Raw genomic sequence first — 18,693 nt, forward strand, 5'->3', positions numbered from 1 at the left:
AAACTTTTTAATGTAATATCCAGATAATTTGTTAAAAAATTATGAATATTATAATAAATTGAATCATATTTGACAGGTTGCACCACATGACATTTTACTGTTAAAAGAAAAGGTAAAATTCTCATAATTGAAAAGACTTAATGACCTTGACATATAGTCATGAGGGTCTGCAGGGGTCAATTTTAGTGACATGAAAGTTGGGATGTAAGTGTTCAACGAATTGTTACTGAACATGAAAATCTGTTTTTAAGAATCATAGTTGGAAATCGTCTATGGATCCATGTCAAAAGAGGCTAAAATAATTCACCATATGGGATTAGGAATGTTGAACTTTCTGTCAATCAAATCAGGCAGTCTAGTGATCCCAGTATAACATGCGCTTTTTTCCACTTTTCATAAAATAGCAGCTTGTATATTTGAAAAACGTCTAAGACAAACCGTATGGATTATAAAACACGTTCAGCCCAGGTGAAAAGACAATACACTTTTTATTTAATCAGGATAATAATAAAACATTTGAAGTGCATAACTTACATATAAACATTTCATTCAGTTCTTACTATTTACAATGATTCTGACAAACTCAAACTGATTGAGCGATTTGAGTTTTCAGCAGGTTGCAGTGGATCTCCCCATGTTCACTAACATTCATAAAACAATACACTCCCTCTATACAGAAGTGACTAACATGGCTTGGGTACAATATATGGGCGAATGAACAGTCCTCGGGGAGTCTGATATGAAACTTTTTCCATCCATTGCTGGTCTTTGGTTTTCCTAATGCTTGACGAAGCACTATAAGGATAGTTGCGTAGAGGTTCCTCTAGAGTTGTGAAACCTGGTGGAGAAGAAAACAGAAACAGTTTTAATCCACAATGCAAGGCAATGGAATGGATATTTATTGTTCTTGATGGGATCTTTGTACAGCTTTTCTTTAAGACATTGTTTCTATATATATATATATATATGTGTGTGTGTGTGTCTGTTTGTGTGTTTTGTTAACTCCAGACTAGCTCTGGCTCATTGTGTGGGGGTCACAGAGTAAAGGTTAAAGGTGACAACCTCTCCAGAGTGTCTGAAAACAGTAGGCGGCTCCGGTAGGCTGTCACAGTGAATGTGTGTCCCCACAGATACAGTGTCACATCACACACACATTTCAACATTAACACCATGTGCTCATGGTTCGACGATCGTGTCAAGATAATGAAAACTAATACGTATTGTAATATATGTACAATATAATACATTAATACATTAATGCAATATAATGTACTAGATAAAAAGGTCACGTCAAGTTCCTAGAAATTTAATCTTTGTATTAATGTTGGTTACAAATGGTTTTGGAAAACTTTTATGCCATGTTCAACAGAAGTTTAAATTTAATGACGTGTGGTGTAACCAAGTAAAAAGTAATTTTATTAAGTTATTTTAAATATTTTATGATGTTGAAAGGTAAACTGTTCAATGTAATATCAAGACATTTTGTTACAAGTATTAGTAAAGAATTATAAATAATTAGTTTATTTATAAATTATAAATCATTTTGAGGGGTCGCATGAATTGTTATGAAAGAACCAACTCCAAGCTGTATTTGACATCCACTTTATGACTTGGTACTTTTTAGCTTTGCTCTTTAAGTAACAAAAAGGCCCTTTAGCAGCCAAAACATGCACGTTGTGTTTTCATGTTTTATGGGGATTTTCCATAGACATAATGATTTTTAGACATATGATTATATTCTATCCGCTAACCCTAAACCTACCCATCACAGAAAACTTTCTGCATTTTTACATTTTCAAAAAACATCACTTAGTATGATTTATCAGCTGTTTTCGTCATGGGGACCAAAAAAGTCCCTACAAGGACAAGGATTTCTGATATTGCTGTCTTTGTAGGGACATTTTCTTCCCAAAATGTAGGATATACCTGAACCACACACACAAACTTCATTCCCCCTTGTGTGGTATTTGTACATTTGATACTCATCGTTTAGTATGTTCTCTTCAGTCTGACTTTTATTTTATTTTTTTATTTTATTTACTATTTATTTAACAGGGACAATACAGAATAACATTACTTCACAGTACTGAGCCTCAGGTGTACTTTATGCTTTAGCTGATATCTAATTTGCACTAATTAGCACTTGTTTAGCACCCTGGTTAGGCTTTTACTAAAAACCTACAACAACCAACAAACAATCTAAAATTTAAAACACGGAGAGAGAAGAATTTAAAAAAACAAAATCATTAAATTAATGATCACAAAAGCTGTTTAAGACCATTTTTATATTTTCGCCAATTCTGTCTTAAATTCTATTGGTAAACCATTTCAAAACTGTACTCCCTTTACTGAAAAGGCCACCAGGTGTTTCTGAGGACTGGCATTACTAGGCGTCCCACCCAAGTTTTACAGTGTGTGTGGCAGATAGTTAAAATGGGTTGAATTTATGGGGGTAGGGCTTTTCTCGTCTGTCTGTGTGTCTCTGCTCGGGCTATGTAGGTTTCCACTCTTTTGTGTGTGTGTGTGTGTGTGTGGGTGGGTGTGGAGTGTTTGTGTTTACTCCCGGTCCGAGAGAAAGTCACACAGCTATAAAGATCCAATAATGTCCCAGCTCATTTAGTACAGGGTATTTACCCAAAGTATCTCCGTCTGTTTCTGTTGTGGCTTAGGGCCGCCAGAGATCCGACAGATGGTTTGTTAATTAATCTGGCCGTCTTTTCTCCAGAACACAAACCCACAGATCACAATGGAGCGGTAAACACCATTCTTAAATGAAGTGCACGCACTTGTTAGTCAAGAATCATTTTGTGTTGTCAAGGAGTCACAAAAGTAATTCAAGGTATTTCACGATTATTTGTCAGCAAATACTTGCAAGGAATGTCAGAATTTGGATTTGCTAATGATGCTCCCCTTTGATAACTCTTTTTCAATATTTGCCCATTCCTCAGAGTAATAAAAGGGAATAAATACCCTGCATGTGAACTAAAGTCTCACCTCAAGGGAATGGTACTCTGGAGTGAAGAGGTAGACAACGCTTCTTTGGACAGTTGTGTCTGCGATATTTCCGCCTCAGGTTGAGAAAATCTGGAAAGGGAGGAAAATAAAACAGTTGTCAGGGCTACGAACAGTTATATCTCATGCTAAGTCAAGTCACATTTATTTATATAGGGCTATACAGATTGTTTTAATGCAGCTTCAAGGTAATAAACAAGAAAATAACAGTATTTATATTGTAAAGTTCTTTAATTATGAAAATAATACAATTTTAGCTGTAAAGCAGCTCTAAAAAGACAATAGTGTCATTAATCAGCTCAACTTCCCAGCTAACAGAGAACATAACGTTCTGGCAAGGTTCTCTTAAAATTAATAAAACGTTCATTCAAAGTTATCTAGTCTTTAATAATGTTCTCAAAACTTTAGCACAAAAATATATACATCATTCATGAACCATTTTTTCCCCCTGAAACATATTAGTTTGATGTTTGTCTAGCATGTTTTTTTTTAGCTGGGTTAGTTCAATGTTGATTTTATGTTAAATGTTGAATTTAGTTCAGTGTGAACCTGCTATGATACTATGAAGATCAGCAATTCAAGAGAGATCAACAATTTTCAAGATCCCCAGCCCCCACACCCCCAACCCTCTCCCCAAATTGGGGTGTTACCTGAAATAAAATCAAAATGAATGGTCTCCCCAGTTGGTAACAAACAATCTGGAAGGCAATATAACAATCAGAGGTTCTTGTGATAACGCTCATGTCACTTCCCTCCATAAGCAGCTATTAGATCCTCTCCCAGAGGCGCAGGGACAATGGCACGGTGCGCACGGGAGGAGAAGCGGGCGCTTTTATATCTGCCTTTGACTAAAGCTATGCGAACTCCATGTACCTCCCTCTCTTTCTCTCTTTCACCGCAGTAACCCTATGCTAATGCATTATATCTATTGTGCTCAACATCATGACTAACAATGAACGCCGGTGCTTGATCGCCCACGGGCACCAGATTAATTGCGCATAGCCGCCACAGCAGCGGGAGATTAGAGTGTATACACGTAGGCTAAATTACATTTAGTTACAGTATACGTATAGGCAATTTCTCAGCGTTTATATCATCGCAAAACTACGTAAACAGTGTAAAAATAACTTGGTCACGCGCGTAATTGCGGTTTATTTCCAACTTTGCGATAATATAAAGTGTAAGATATATTTATAAAGGCCTATTTAATAAAGAATTGCCAAAAAATAACATTTATTTCCAAGTCAAGGGTCAAGTGGGGTCTTTGTGAAACCCAAGCTCGTTTCTGGAGTTAAGACTCTGAACTTTTCAGAAGCGTCAAGCACCACTTAAAATCCACTCAAAGCAGTGACCCTAAATCAGCCACGACTGCGCACAGACCACTAACCAGGACAGACCTAAATATGCCAACAAGATCTTAATTTACTAATGAGGTGACGTTTATCCAAAGTGGCTCACGGCAGAACAGTTGGATAGGTGAATGAATAAACCTTTTGTGAGGTTTAATCCTATACAAACTTTCAGGTATAGCTGCCCGAATAGGCCTAGGCCTATAATACCTACATATGTATTTAGATTAAAAATTATTACAAAAAAAGTAATTTATCTTTAACTACAACCCGTAAACAACCAGTCAGTAATGATAGACCTATTTGTTTTACTCAGTTTAATGAGTGAATCAGATGTTGATTCAGTAACCGCTATGAGCATTCAGTGAGTTCATTGATGGTGCAATTCGTCAGACTGATTCAAACCATTCAAAGAACCTGTTCATAAGAGTCATTTGCTCGTGAATCTGTGAATCACAGATTTTTAAATGTTAATTTTAAATTTATTTATTTATTTGCGTGCTGTCCGCAACTTAATAATTTTAATAATTCTTGCCATTGTTTCACTATAAACTTTTTTTTAAATTATTAATCTCGAGTAAATTGTTAATTGCCGTGGCTTCAGTGGTGCGGTGCTTCACAATAATTCAGTACGAAGTTCGCAAATTCCAATTTAGTAGTGATATAAATAATGTTGACTTAATATTTTGAGCAAAAATCGGATAAAAAGGCCTAAGTTAGAACATAAAAATTTCAGGTTTAGCCAACAAAAGCACTTAAATAATAATTTATATATATATTTTTTAACACTTGTTACTTTTTTCTTAATGTATAGGGGTTTGTTCCAAGTGTTTTGATCCAGTGCTACACCACACAATAGACTTGACCTTTTGCATAACATCCTTTTTGTCGATATTAAAATATTTAAACTAGCTGAATTCATATATTCTTTAACCCAAAAACAAGTTCCTTTGGATTTGTACCTTGTTTCTCGGCGCTGGTGATGAACAGGACTGTCAGCAGCAGCAGAAGGAGATACAGAGGATGGAAGAATCTCATGGTGATGCTGTGTGAGGTTTGGTCCGCTGCGCAGACCCGAGTGTCCTCAGATGTTTCCGGTACCTCCGAGGGCAAATTCTGTGAATATGCAGATAGCGGACCGTAGAAATCCTTTTATGTGTCTTTCGGTCTCAGTATTTTTTTTTTCTCGGAGCTCGTATAAGATGCAGTTTTATCGTGGTTGCGCAGCTGAAGTCAATTTTCACGCTCTCCAACTTTCCCAAAGTTTCAGATAGCGATATTCACTTTCTTCTCTCTCCTCAGAGGGATGGATAGGCTAGCTAGATCGATGACCTGATGAGTGGGAATGTCCAGTCGAGACAATGTAGCTTCACCCCCTCTTTATACAGACAAGAGAAAGGGGGAGGAGAGGGTACAACAGAAGGAGGGGTATGGAAGACCTAAAACTGGGTGGGGACATGGGACATCACACACACACAACCACTCTAAACACAATAAGTTTGAAATAAGTGTTTTATTTGTGAATTTATTTGTTGTGTACAGGAGTCCAAGAGTCTCAGTCTACTAGTCAAAATGCTTATTTTTTCTTCTTTGCTCATTCAATACTGTTATCAATAATATTATCAGTATTAAAACGTAGGCATATTTCGAAATGTCTTCTCTTTTGCCCAAATAATATTAAGGATAGATAGATAGATAGATAGATAGATAGATAGATAGATAGATAGATAGATAGATAGATAATTGATTAGTACATACATAAGTAAATAAATGTTTTAGGAAAAAAGTTTGTATTATTTTAATTATTTTATAATATTTATTTTTAATAATATTAAAAACATTATTGTTTTTTTCAATCATTGTTTAAACATTTAAACATATTACAAATATACATTTATTACTAATATATATATATATATATATATATATATATATATATATATATATATATAATATATATATATATAAAAATTTATTTCAGTTACTAGCAAATGCAACATTCCTAATTTTCATTTATGCTTCTCATCTAATATTTATTATATTTTATTTCAGCTTTATTTCAATTAGCAAAAATGTTTTTAATCAGACAAGTATAGAAAACAATGCTATTATTACATCAAATTTACAAACATTATGCCAACAAAAACATACAAAAGTACAAATAAGTGCACAGTAGTATATTTAGACTATTTTCAGCTTTAACTTTAGAGAAAAATATCAGATTTATGTGGATAAAAATATACATTCACTTATGGTGTGTGATAATATATGTGCTGTTTGTCTGTTTTTGGTTAGAGATTAGCACCGGTCAAAGAGGTGTGTGAATTATCGGCTGCCCTGGTCAGTTAGGTGTGTGTGTGTGTGTGTGTGTTGTGTGTGAACGAGCTGTGAAGTGCTGATTATAGTGTTGGATCTATGAGCTCTCTCTTTACTAATGAGCTACTATTGTACTTCACAACCTAGAACAAAACCTCACAACAGGAGAGCCAGCCTGACACACACTTACATACTGGCCAAAGTCTGTTAGAGCTAATGTCCACCTTTTTCATCAAAAGTATAGATTTACATGGTCTAATACTCATCGGCTTGACTTTTGCAAGCAAAAATGCTAGTAAATCATGGTGGAAATAACCAAGGAATGGAGTGAAAAGACAACTCATAATGGCAAAGCATTAGAATTATAATTCATCACACAAAGACAAATATAGTTTACATTAGGGGTTAAGCTAGGATTTAAACAGATCCAGTGTTAATTCAGGAACACCCCCATGTATCATTTGCATGTAAACATTGCGTTGAATGATGTCTACATTGGCTCCCTTGAGCTCAAGTACAAGTGTGGAAAATTTTTGTTGGAGACAAAGTTGCAATGACTGTTTACCCTAAAACAGACTGAATAATGTAAGAGTCACTTTCTGATGGACAGAAAGAGGGAGTTGTAGCTCAGAATGGCTTTTCTTTGTGTGCATGCTATTGTATTGTTCAGTGATGTGATACTAAACTGGACAGATACCCCAGTGTGTTATGGGTCCAATATGGTAATGTTATTAGATTTACAGATACCCCATGTGTCTCTGTGCGCATGTGCGTTGTTATAATGAGCTGGAGTCGCGAATGGCTTGACTGTGCAAGACAATGCTTAAAACTAGTGCAATATGCAAATAACATAGCAGCTCCATCAAGCAAACAAATGACAGTAAATATCAGATCATTTGTAGGAGTATTTATGTAAATGAAGCAGGGTTATTATCGTTAACTAAGAATATTAAAAACATTTTTGCTAATTGAAAAAAAATATATTAGATGAGAAATGCAAAGTAAATGAAAATTAGAAATGTTGCCTTTGCTAGTAACTGAAATAAGTTTAAGATGAAGCACTAATTACTGAAAATGGAAATAAATAAAAAATAAAAATGAAATAAAAATAAATAATACTATATATAGACCCTGGACCACAAAAACTGTCATGAGTCGCATGGGTATATTTGTAGCAATAGCCAAAAGTATGGGTCAAAATGATCAATTTTTCTTTTATGCCAAAAATCATTAGGATTTTAAGTAAAGATCATGTTCCATGAAGATATTTTGTAAATTTCCTACCGTAAATATATCAAAAATGTGTTTTTGTGGGTGGATATGCATTGCTAAGGACTTAATTTGGACAACTTTAAAGGCGATTTTCAAAATATTCAAAATATTTTGATTTTTTTGCACCCTCAGATTCCAGATTTTCAAATAGTTGTATCTCAGCCAAATCTTTTCCTATGTGTGTGTGTGTGTGTGTGTTTACCTGGTATTCTCTATGTTATGGGAACCACAAGGATAGTAATAACAGTGAATTTTGACCTTATGGGGACATTTTTTGGTCCCCATGAGGAAAACAGCTTATAAATCATACGAAATTACATTTTTTGACAATCTAAAATAGCAGAAAGTTTTCTGTGATATGTTTAGGGGTAGGGTTAGTGTAGGGGGACAGAATATACAGTTTGTACAGTATAAAAATCATTATGTCTATGGAAAATCCCCATAATGTGAAAAAAACATACAGCAAAATTACAAAACAAAAATTCAAATTTAAAATAAATCTAATTCAAAATATGAATAAAAACTATAATAGCACATAAATAATACTAAAAAGTCACTTAATAAAGTGTGTAGAGAGAGATTTAGGGATAGAATGAGTGTGTGAGTGTGCCTAAGTTGACCTCTTGGAGTGTAAGTGTGTGTTTGTGTCCATAATGAAGTGCATATGTGTGCAAACCGAGTGTGTGAGCCATATGTGTGTCCACTCTTTGACCTTTCTCATGAGTGTGACCATTTATCTCAATTCGTCTTTGATATACTGGGTCTGTCATGGAGTTTTAGTGTGTGTTTTAGGTTGGTCTGATATACTGCAGCTGTCACGAATGCTGCCCATCCTTATTAAACATCCATTTGTGCCAACTGTGTGTGTGTGACTACACATCCTCTGAGCTTTTTTCATGTCAATTAGGATTAGAACCCAGCATGTAACTAATGGACAAGCTGGACGGACCAACAGCCCGACACTTCAGTCCTAGGACCAGCTTTTGACCCCCATCTGAGTGTGTGTGCATGTGTGTTGATGTATGCAGATACCCTTATTTATTGATTTATAGCGTTTGCAAAAATGTTCCTTACCAGCGCCATGCATTCTGTGTGTATGTCTTTTAATTATCCCTGGTGATTCACATTGCCCCCTGCACCTTATTCCCTCAGTCTGAATATGCTAATGAAGTTGCATTCTTATTCGGAGCCACCTGGCATCCATGGAGACTGATACCTATAGACTAGAGCGCATGCATCGCATGCATGAAAACACAGGCTCGGCGAAGATGTTAGGGTCAGTATGCTCAATGATTCGTAATGAAATCACAGACGTAGCTTGGTCTGGGTGGGTGTATGTCTGTGATTGTGTGTCTGTGTGTCGTAACGTTTGCTTTATTGGGGATTAGATGTCATTACTTGGATTAACCTGCCTGCTCAAATAATCCCTCTGCTTAGAGACGTGTGTTACTGACTCCACCCGCTATACCGATACACACAATCTTGAGGAAGAAATTTAAATGCCTTAAAGTGTCATTTTAAAAATGTGTTATTCTGGTGCAACTGTTTAATTCTTTTATATATCAAAGCCAAAGCAACAAGTAGCCTATATAATGGTATAGACATGCTACATGTAAACTGGTAAATGTTGACAATCTCTGCAGAACAGAGGAAAAATTCTCATATGGAGCATGCTGCTTGATCTTTACACACACACACACAGGCAGACAGACAGACACACACTGACCTTAAAAACAACCCTGTCCCAGCAGGCAGAGGTCGAGTCCATCTTTCAGGAGCAAGAGCACATGATGTGTCAATCAGCAGATTGATGCACACATAAAAAAGTCTGGAAGGGCAGTGAGAAACTTTTGTAAACTTTCTAACTGTCAGGCTCTGAAATATTATAACAAAGGGGTGCGGGAAGTAGGGGTGCTGTAGCACCCCGTTTTCACAAGTTTATCAACGCATTTGTTTTATAAAGAAATTAATACATTTTAAATCAGAAAACCTTCTGTAAGAAATTTAACTGTAAAGTGTACAGTGGGCTACAAACCTTTGCACTTATTAGATTGTTTTCATTTTACATTTATTTTCTCGAAACTGAATTTCATTCTTCTTTGATCTTGATTGATACACACCATGGATCTGAACTTAACAGGGGCTTGTGGCAAAAATGTTAATAAAATGAACAAAAATGCCTCCAAATCTCAAGTTAAAAATAGTAATATTAGTAATAAAAAAATAGCCCCAATAAGTTCTGAGTTCCTGCTTTCATAACGAGATTTAAACAATATCACACAAAGAGTGTTTATCCCTGAATAGCATATTGTGAAATTAATGTGAAATTGATTTTATAGAACAGATCATTGAACAAAGTTTATATTAAATAATGTCGACACATTTTGTCTGTTTTTGCTTCTTCAAAGAAAATAGTTCCAAAGCCACATCAGAAACGTTTCATGTCTCTGAGCAACATGTTTTGTTTTTAAATGAATCAACGTTTCTGAACGAATTGATTTGAATGAATTATCTAATGACTCACTAATTAAGACATGACTTGAGTCTGTAAGGTAGGCACAAAACTTTTTTTATTTATTAATTATTGATTATTTCCTGCATGCAATAATACCTCCTTAATAGCCTTATTAAAATTTTTATTAAAATTCTACAAGAAATCATAATGCACCCCCAGCCCAAAACATCTTCCCGCACCCCTGAACAACACTTTAAAAAAATGGTGTTCAGGGGACTTCAAAAAAAGAAAGCAACATATTGAATGAATGAATGAATTATTTTTATAAATGTATTATATTAATAGATTATAATCAGGATATTTGAAAAGCAGTTAAGATTCTTTAACTGAATAGAAATTAGTTTTTTTTCCTGCAGTGAGCATGTTTTTACCCCAGCGCTGAGTTCAAAGTGAGAGTGTGATTGTTTGTGCCAAGTGCGTTTGTATATGATTGGTTCAGTGTAACAGGAAGTGTTATCAGTGTGTAGCTTTGTTGACTGTTGCAATAGCAGATAAGAGTGGCATTCCCCATAACCTTTCTTCCTCCAAAACTAGATTACTACCCTCCCTTTAACACACACACACACACACACCGAGAGACAATACCCCCTTCTGCAGTTTACAACTCCAAGTAGTTACTGCCAGGAAGCGCATACCCAAACTACTCCCCCAACATACTCCCTTCCTCCAACTTACCCATGTAGGTTCCTCATATATGGGCTACAGCTATACTTAGAATATACAGAGAACTATAGTTCCCCTTTTTAAAAATACAAACATTTTAAAAAGCTGTAGACCAAAGAAGAGAAAATGCCTCATTTGGAAAGTAGGTTGTAAGCCTTCTTTACATTTTGTCTTAAATTGGTTACTGAATCTTAGAGACATATCTGTATTTTGCTGCATGAAGGCATATCACTGTTAAGGAAAAGTAAGAATGGAATGAATTTGTAAGAAAGTCTTGAGAATTAGTGCCTGCATGGTTGGCTTATTAAAGTAAACAGTCATTGTATAGAGAACTAAACATTTTTTGCTAACCTTTTTTTTTTTTTACCATTAGAGGGCGCCCCATATTCTGTTACCGTGTTTACAACAGGAAAGACGATGAACGGCTCACTTTTATGCAGCATGTCAGTTTTATCAATAAAGGTTAATAAACTGCATGAAATTCAACACAGTATGATTTAAATAGGGGTGTTATATACAATTATATATTGTGAACTTTATTTCCTTTCAAACTGTTCTCAAGTGTTGCACTTGAAATTGACCTGCAGCGTCTTGAGTAGCTGTGGTAACATGAAGCGCACATGGTCATAAAACTGGACACTATGTAACCTCACTTTCCATATAGGCCTATAATTTGAGACAATGTAATCTAAATGAGTGGATTTTAATGTCATGTAACCATTTTAAGATTAAGTGCATACAGGAATGTACTGAGTGCATCTAAATGAATGTACTGTCATTTTCAAGATCCTTCAATGGCTATAATCCAGAGTTAGCAGTTAGTTAGCAGATCTTTATATCCAAAGAGACTTACACAAGACTAATTACAGGGGTAGTTGTCCTGCAGCACAGTGGTGTTAACTGCCTTGCTTAAGGGCACAGTAATGGGTCATATTAACTGAACCAACATTTTTGTAGAAATGTTCAGTGCAACTCTTTCATACTGAAAATGATATTTTATTACTGGCCAAACTATACTTGAAACATGGAGTGAATATAAGTTGCAAACAGCATGGTTGACTACATAAAATCCATTTTTTTTGTTGTGCTACTTATCTACGCTATGTTTCAAATATATTTTAAAATGTATACATTTTAAAATACATTATAAAATATTCCACAGGGAGCAATAAATGATTAAAACAGTAGGATCCCCACAAGGATGGCAATACTAGAAATCTTCTCACCTTGTGGGGACATTTTTTGGTCTCAATGAGGAAAAGAGCTTATAAATGATACTAAATGATGTTTTTTTTCTTTTTTGAAAATGTAAAAATGCAAAAAGTTTTCTGTGATTTGTAGGTTTAGGGTTAGCGGATAGAATATAAAGTTTGTACAGTATAAAAATCCAAACCCAACATGCAATATTCTCATTTTTATTTTGAAATATATAAAATTTCTGTGGAAAAATAAATAAATAAATTACAACCAAAAATGCATTACATAAAATATTATATATAACATAATATATATATTTTTCACAACATACATTCAGGAATATATTTTCCTACTTTTACTGCCATATAGGCTACCACCACCCAGAGACTTTAGATGCAGTTTGCCCAAAAAGCATAATATGTGTGAAAAATTAAGGCTCCTCCAGAAAGGTTTTAAATCATTACATTACAAATGTTAAGCAGATTTAGGTGGGGAAAGGGGAGGGGCTTCAATTTCAATAAATCCTCTTTGCCTTTCTTCACTGGTTAATTACTTACTGGTGTCATACATTCAAGCCAATCAGAGACAGCTGAGAGAAAACACATGTGTCTTGAGGGTGAACTGAAAGATGAGTTTGATAACAAGTCTATTTTCAGTCTCAGAGATCTTCAGACACAGTTTGTCTGCTGGTTAACTGCATTTGGTGCACTAGCCCTTTTATCCAATGAGCACCAATGGAGAGATTCTGTATTTCTATCAAATGTGTTCCTTTTTGTGTTCATGGTATGTCTTGATTGGTTTTGGTGACAACTCTTTTTTTCTTTGAGTTGTTCTTTTGTTGTGTTATCTTCTGTTCTGTCTGAATGTAGTCATCTATGGGACACACGTATAGACTTTAGGTGACATTTTTATTTAGTCATATCAGTGTTTGGTGAGTGGATAAAGAAAGTATGTTTACCTTGATGATCTGTATTATGTGTGTAGACTGCAGTCAGGCCAAATAAGCACATGATAGTAAAAGCAATGATGATGAAGACCAACTCAAACCCTGAAAACAGAAGATCCATAACAAACACACACACTTCCACCCCTACACACACACACACACACACAGATAAAGGCATTATATAAATATGATTTCAGAGCATTAAACAGTTATTTCTCTGAAAAAGGTTTGAAAAGTATTAAAAGTGAATGTGGAAAAACAGTAAGTGTCAAAGATTGAAGCAGCTGCGATATACAAGGCCCTGAACACTTAAATGCAAGAGTGACTGTACAGAGAAAATCCATTAACAAGATGCATGTACTCAGAATCAATAAACTACATTCATCTGTGCAGTTGTGTTGATGAATAAAGCAATAGACTGTATAAGAGCTTTTAAGATACAGCTAAAAAAACTCTACTAATTAATGCAACACTATATAAGAGATAATGATTGCTAATGTTAGTAATATGTTTCCAAATGTAGTATATTACATGATTATAACAGATCATACATTTGGATATGAAACATCCACAAACTTAAATTACAGTGTTATCCAGGGTTATTAACTAAAACTAAAACCATTTTTTTTAAACTTACACCTTACTATAATATAAAATAAAATATATATGATAAAATAAAATATAAAAAAAAATTAAAACATTTTATTTCATCTAGGTGCCAAAACAAAATTTCTCATTTTCATTTAATTTAACTTTTAAACATTATTTAAATCAATAAAACTATATAGACATATTAAAAAACTAATAAAAGTGTGAAAAATAACAAAATTACTAAAACTTTAACTAAAATTGAAAATAAAATTAATTACAAATATTTACAAAACAGTATCTCAATTATATCAGTACTATAAATGGTGTCATTATCAAAAACATATATTTCATAGACTTTTAATTGGTTATTGCATAATAAAATGCAAAATGTATTCTTTTTAAGTCAGCATTTACTTAACATTGTGTGTAGAGAGAAAAAAATGGATATAAATACCTTGTTTTGCTAGCTTTCAACAAGATTCAACCCATCAGTAGCATTTATACCACACACATACATAACACACAGTGTATGAAACATGCTTGTACGTTAGAGTCTTTTACAAGCTTCTCACACAGAGCAATCAAAGTCCACTTCTTCCTGCTTCCTTACTGCTGGCTATAAACCCACTTTTCATACTTAAGGTAGGCCTACCTACAGACATACACTTGCTGTCTTTATTGTTTACCTGAGTTTGCAGCCGGATCCAGTCCAGGTGATGAGGTTTCAAGCGCACTAAAGGTAGCATACAGGTCAGGTTATGTGCAACGCACTCGTGTTGGATCCTGGATAGACCATATTGCATGAAATCAGTCTTGAGTAGAGTCCTGCAGGTGGACTCAAACGATGAGTGGCTCCTCAAGTCTTTCTTTGATATCTTCGCTGTCTTTTTAGTTGGAAGAGAACAAACGAAGAATGCCACGTCACATTTGAAACCAGTTGAACCCGTTTTTGTTATAGTGCAATTATAGGCTAAATGCAAATATTTGCAATACTTGTTAGGGATGGGCATTGTTGTCAATTTTTCATTTCGAGTAAGATACTGATAGGTCTCAAAAAACGAGTAGCCTTAGCCTACTCGGGGGCGGGGCGTGTTCGTCATGGCGATCATGAAAATATTTTAATTAAAACACTGCAACGAAAATTAATGTTGACAAATAAAAATATGACATGAAAATATTTCTATCAAAATATGAAAATAAAATATAATTAGAAAAATAACAGCTAGATTATCAATACAATGTTTCGAAAATGAAACATCTAATATCTGCATGAGGTGAAGCTGAATGAGTGAATGAACACAAGTAAACTGAAGCCTGTTCTATATGACAAAAAATAAATTAATAAATAAATAAATTCACAACATTCTATAGTGTTATTATTATAATGGTATGGCTGCTTGGCGCTGCACATCTTAAGCATATTCATCTACTTTATGAAGTGATTCCAGACACCCCTGTGCGTTTTCGAAGCCATGACGAGAAGCGATATTAATTGGCCTATTGTTGAAAAAATATATTTATATATTTTTTTAATAGAGAAAAAATAATACTGCTGCTGCATTATTAATAATATCATCAACGTTTTTGAAAAAGAAACATCCAAAAGGAATAGGCCTATGACTGTCTCCATGTTGGGTAGGACTGCAACGACTAACCGATAAAATCGATTATTATCATTATTGAAAATAATAGACAACGAATGATTATCGATTAGTCGCGTCTGCGCGCTGTGCTCGAAAACCATCAGCCAGTCACGTTGCTTTACAGTAGTTAATAAAATAATCTTCTATGGACAAAACGCATATGGAAAATTGCGAAGGACACCGAGTGAGCTGAAAGGTACATGAGAGGTACATGATCCAAGTTGCCCGAAACATGAGAATGTTCTATATTTAACTTAAGTGCTTCAAAGCGTTTACCGCGTCTTGCCCTATCGGGCGTTTACAGATGGGTGTGCTGTTTAATGCCTCTGACATAACTTACATTTTATGGTTATATCTTTATCTGTAAATTTTAGAAAGTCCCGCGAGTATTTCAATTTTGCATATTCTGACAACAAACTTAGCAGACTTCAATGAACGAGCGCCGGTGGGCCCTTGCGCGTGAAACAGATGTGGAATAGGAGCACGTAATTCTGACTAAAATAACGTACACATTTTGCTAAAATATTTCTTTTGTTAGAAATTAAGTGTATGTTTAAAATTATACAGGTAACACAAGTAATCATATTTATCAGAGCAGTAACAGTAAAGGTATATTTTTGGAATAACCCATGTAGCCTAATGTAGGCTATAATTAGGCTACTATGTTCAGACCTACAGCATAGCCTACATCTAGATACATTAATTCTATTGACATAACCTGCAATGTCGAAGAAAATTATCATGCTTATTGGCTGTTGTCAAAACATTAGTAGCATAGCCACAGCGAAGAGTGAATATTAGATGATATATAACATGATAGAACACATATCATGCATTACCGGTGGAAACAATCGAGAAGTAGTGCTGCAGCCAGAAGACAAAAAACAGGTTGGACAGGTAATGGAATTATTTGTGTTTAAACTGGTCTCTAAAATTCACTAGTATCAGTGTAATTTAAACAAAAAGAACAAGCTCGCTAGAGGGCTCTGCCTCCCCTGCCTATATAATTCGGCACTGAACGCTGTTTCCTCAGAATCTTTCTCCTTCAAGAAAGAACATCGAATACAGCAAAGCCTTGCTCGTCATTGGACAGACACAGTTTTAAAGGACGACGGTTGTTCCCTGCTTTGTTCCGGCAAGTCATCGAAGACAACAATGAGGAATGACGGAACTTCGAGAGACCTGCTCTTCCTGCGTAGGACCTCTTGAAGATGGAGATCCCCATGTCCACTGCATCTTCTGTCTGGGCCGTGCCCACGCGGAGACAGCACTGAGTGGCTTGGGCTGCCCCCACTCGAGTTGAGCCGTGGAAGAAAAAGCAGAGGCACCCCGGAGGGAGCCTTCACTGAAGCTCAGGTGATGAGCTCCATTCAGCTCAATGCCCATAGCCCCCTCTTCCACCTTAGCCTCTCTCACCTGTTTATTTCATGGAAGCCAGCATTCGCCCCTCCCCTGGAGCCTGTGATGTGGTTTTCTTTGCCACATCCGAAGATGATGAGGATGCTAAGTCCACATTGGCATCGGAGAGAGCTAAAGCCCTGTAGAAGAAATGTGAGCGAACCTCGCACAATCGTCAAAAATGAACTGCTGAGTGTCCTCATGAAGGCCGTGGATAAGCTTAGGTTGGAGTGGTCTTCCCCTGCTGAACCTGCAAGGAGTCGACTGGATGAGTGGTACCTCCTGTCTGGCAACAGCCAGAAGAATGGTTCCCAAAAGCCTGCACTGTTCTTCTCTGAAGTACATGAGGAGCTTTCCAAGACTTGGTGTGCCCCTCACTTGACGCGCACCAAGTGTGCCACATGAGTTCTGAAAAGTGAAGCCAAAGCATCTCGATAGCCCCCAGGTGGCTGGATGCAGTATAGGTCATAAACCCTGCCCTCTCCATGTAATGTAATGGGACGTGAGACAAACTAAACACTTCAAATATTTTTTTCCCAAAGATGGTTTCTGTCATTTTAGGTGGTTGTTATCACACTTATGTTAGTTCAAGTGTTCGTTCTTTAAATAAGTTTGGTTTTAGTTAGTTGTTTGATGCTGTAAAAACGGTGGGTGTGATGTCATGATTGACAGCTGAGATTGATAGCTTCTCTGAGTGAAGTAGTCACTGAGGCGTCAACGGTCTTCTGGATCTTCGGGAGGAGATTGGAGCTTTAAAGGGTTAGTTCACCCCAAAATGAAAATTCTGTCATTAATTACTCACCCTCATTTCATTCCAAACCCGTAAGACTTTCGTTCATCTTCGGAACACAAATGAAGATCTTTTTGATGACAGAATGCTGTCAGGTTTCCTTCCATAGACTGCCTTTGCAACTGCCACTTTGACGCTTAAAAAGCTTCATAAAGAGATCGGAAAACTAATCCATATAAATTGAGTGGTTTAGTCCAAATTTTCTGAAGAGAATCGATTTCTTGTTATGATGAACAGATTTAATTTAGGCTTTTACTCGCATGTAAACATTGATCAGCGAACATAAGCAGAAGCTCAACCGAACCTGAATAATGCACAAGAACTAACCTCTTCCGGAAGCTCAAACATGCTGCGTAACCAATGAGGTTCATTCTCATGTGTTGAGCAGCACATTTGAGCTTCCGGAAGAGTTTATTCTTGTGCGTTATTCAGGTTCGGTTGAGCTTCTGCTTATGTTCGCTAAAGCAGACACCCCCGCAGCATCGGCGCTTTCTCCGATTTGCATTCTAAGGCGTGGCGTACCAATTCACTGTCGTCCCCTTCGGCCTGTCTCTGGCCCCAAAAACATTCACGAAATGTGTTGATGCTGCTCTGTCCTCGCTAAAAGCAAAGGGAATGCACATCCTGCCTTAATTAAGTGACTGGCTTGTCATGGCGCAGTCAGAAACTGTGTTACAGAAACACAAACACAAGCTGCTAGATCACTTGCGTTGTCTCGGGCTGACAGCGAATATGCAGAAGAGCGTGCTGATTCTGTCAGACAATACCACAGTGGTTTCATACATAAACCACCAGGGTGGTGTGCAGTCCAGACCGCTGTTCAGGTTGGAGAAGAGCCTCCTGTTATGGGTCTGGACTTCTTGTCGATCCAGGCAGTACGTGTCCCCGGCCGATTAAACCGGGGCGCAGAGTTCCTGACGAGGGGCGGAGTATTCTACAGAGAATGGAGACTACACCCACAGACGGTCAGCATGTTTTGAGAGTGATTTGGCAAAGAGGGA

General features: G+C 36.2%; 1 protein-coding gene and 1 long non-coding RNA gene across 2 annotated transcripts; both read right to left on the reverse strand.

Annotated features, from left to right (window-relative positions):
- Window positions 1–508: 508 nt before the first annotated feature.
- Window positions 509–5,687, reverse strand: apela (apelin receptor early endogenous ligand). Its single transcript, XM_051901044.1, has 3 exons — window positions 5,324–5,687; window positions 2,995–3,084; window positions 509–838 (listed from the first exon to the last, which is right to left on the reverse strand). Exons 1-2 carry the CDS (start codon window positions 5,397–5,399, stop codon window positions 2,996–2,998), a joined length of 165 nt encoding a protein of 54 aa, XP_051757004.1. The 5' UTR covers window positions 5,400–5,687; the 3' UTR covers window positions 509–838; window position 2,995.
- A 6,839-nt stretch (window positions 5,688–12,526) lies between these two features.
- Window positions 12,527–14,468, reverse strand: LOC127513505 (uncharacterized). The gene is made up of 3 exons (XR_007930421.1): window positions 14,316–14,468; window positions 13,283–13,414; window positions 12,527–13,197 (listed from the first exon to the last, which is right to left on the reverse strand). It is a non-coding gene; the product is annotated as an uncharacterized LOC127513505 (long non-coding RNA).
- Window positions 14,469–18,693: the final 4,225 nt, after the last annotated feature.

This window comes from Ctenopharyngodon idella, chromosome 1 (assembly GCF_019924925.1).
Source record: "Ctenopharyngodon idella isolate HZGC_01 chromosome 1, HZGC01, whole genome shotgun sequence".
In the NCBI taxonomy this organism is placed as follows: Eukaryota; Metazoa; Chordata; class Actinopteri; order Cypriniformes; family Xenocyprididae; genus Ctenopharyngodon; species Ctenopharyngodon idella.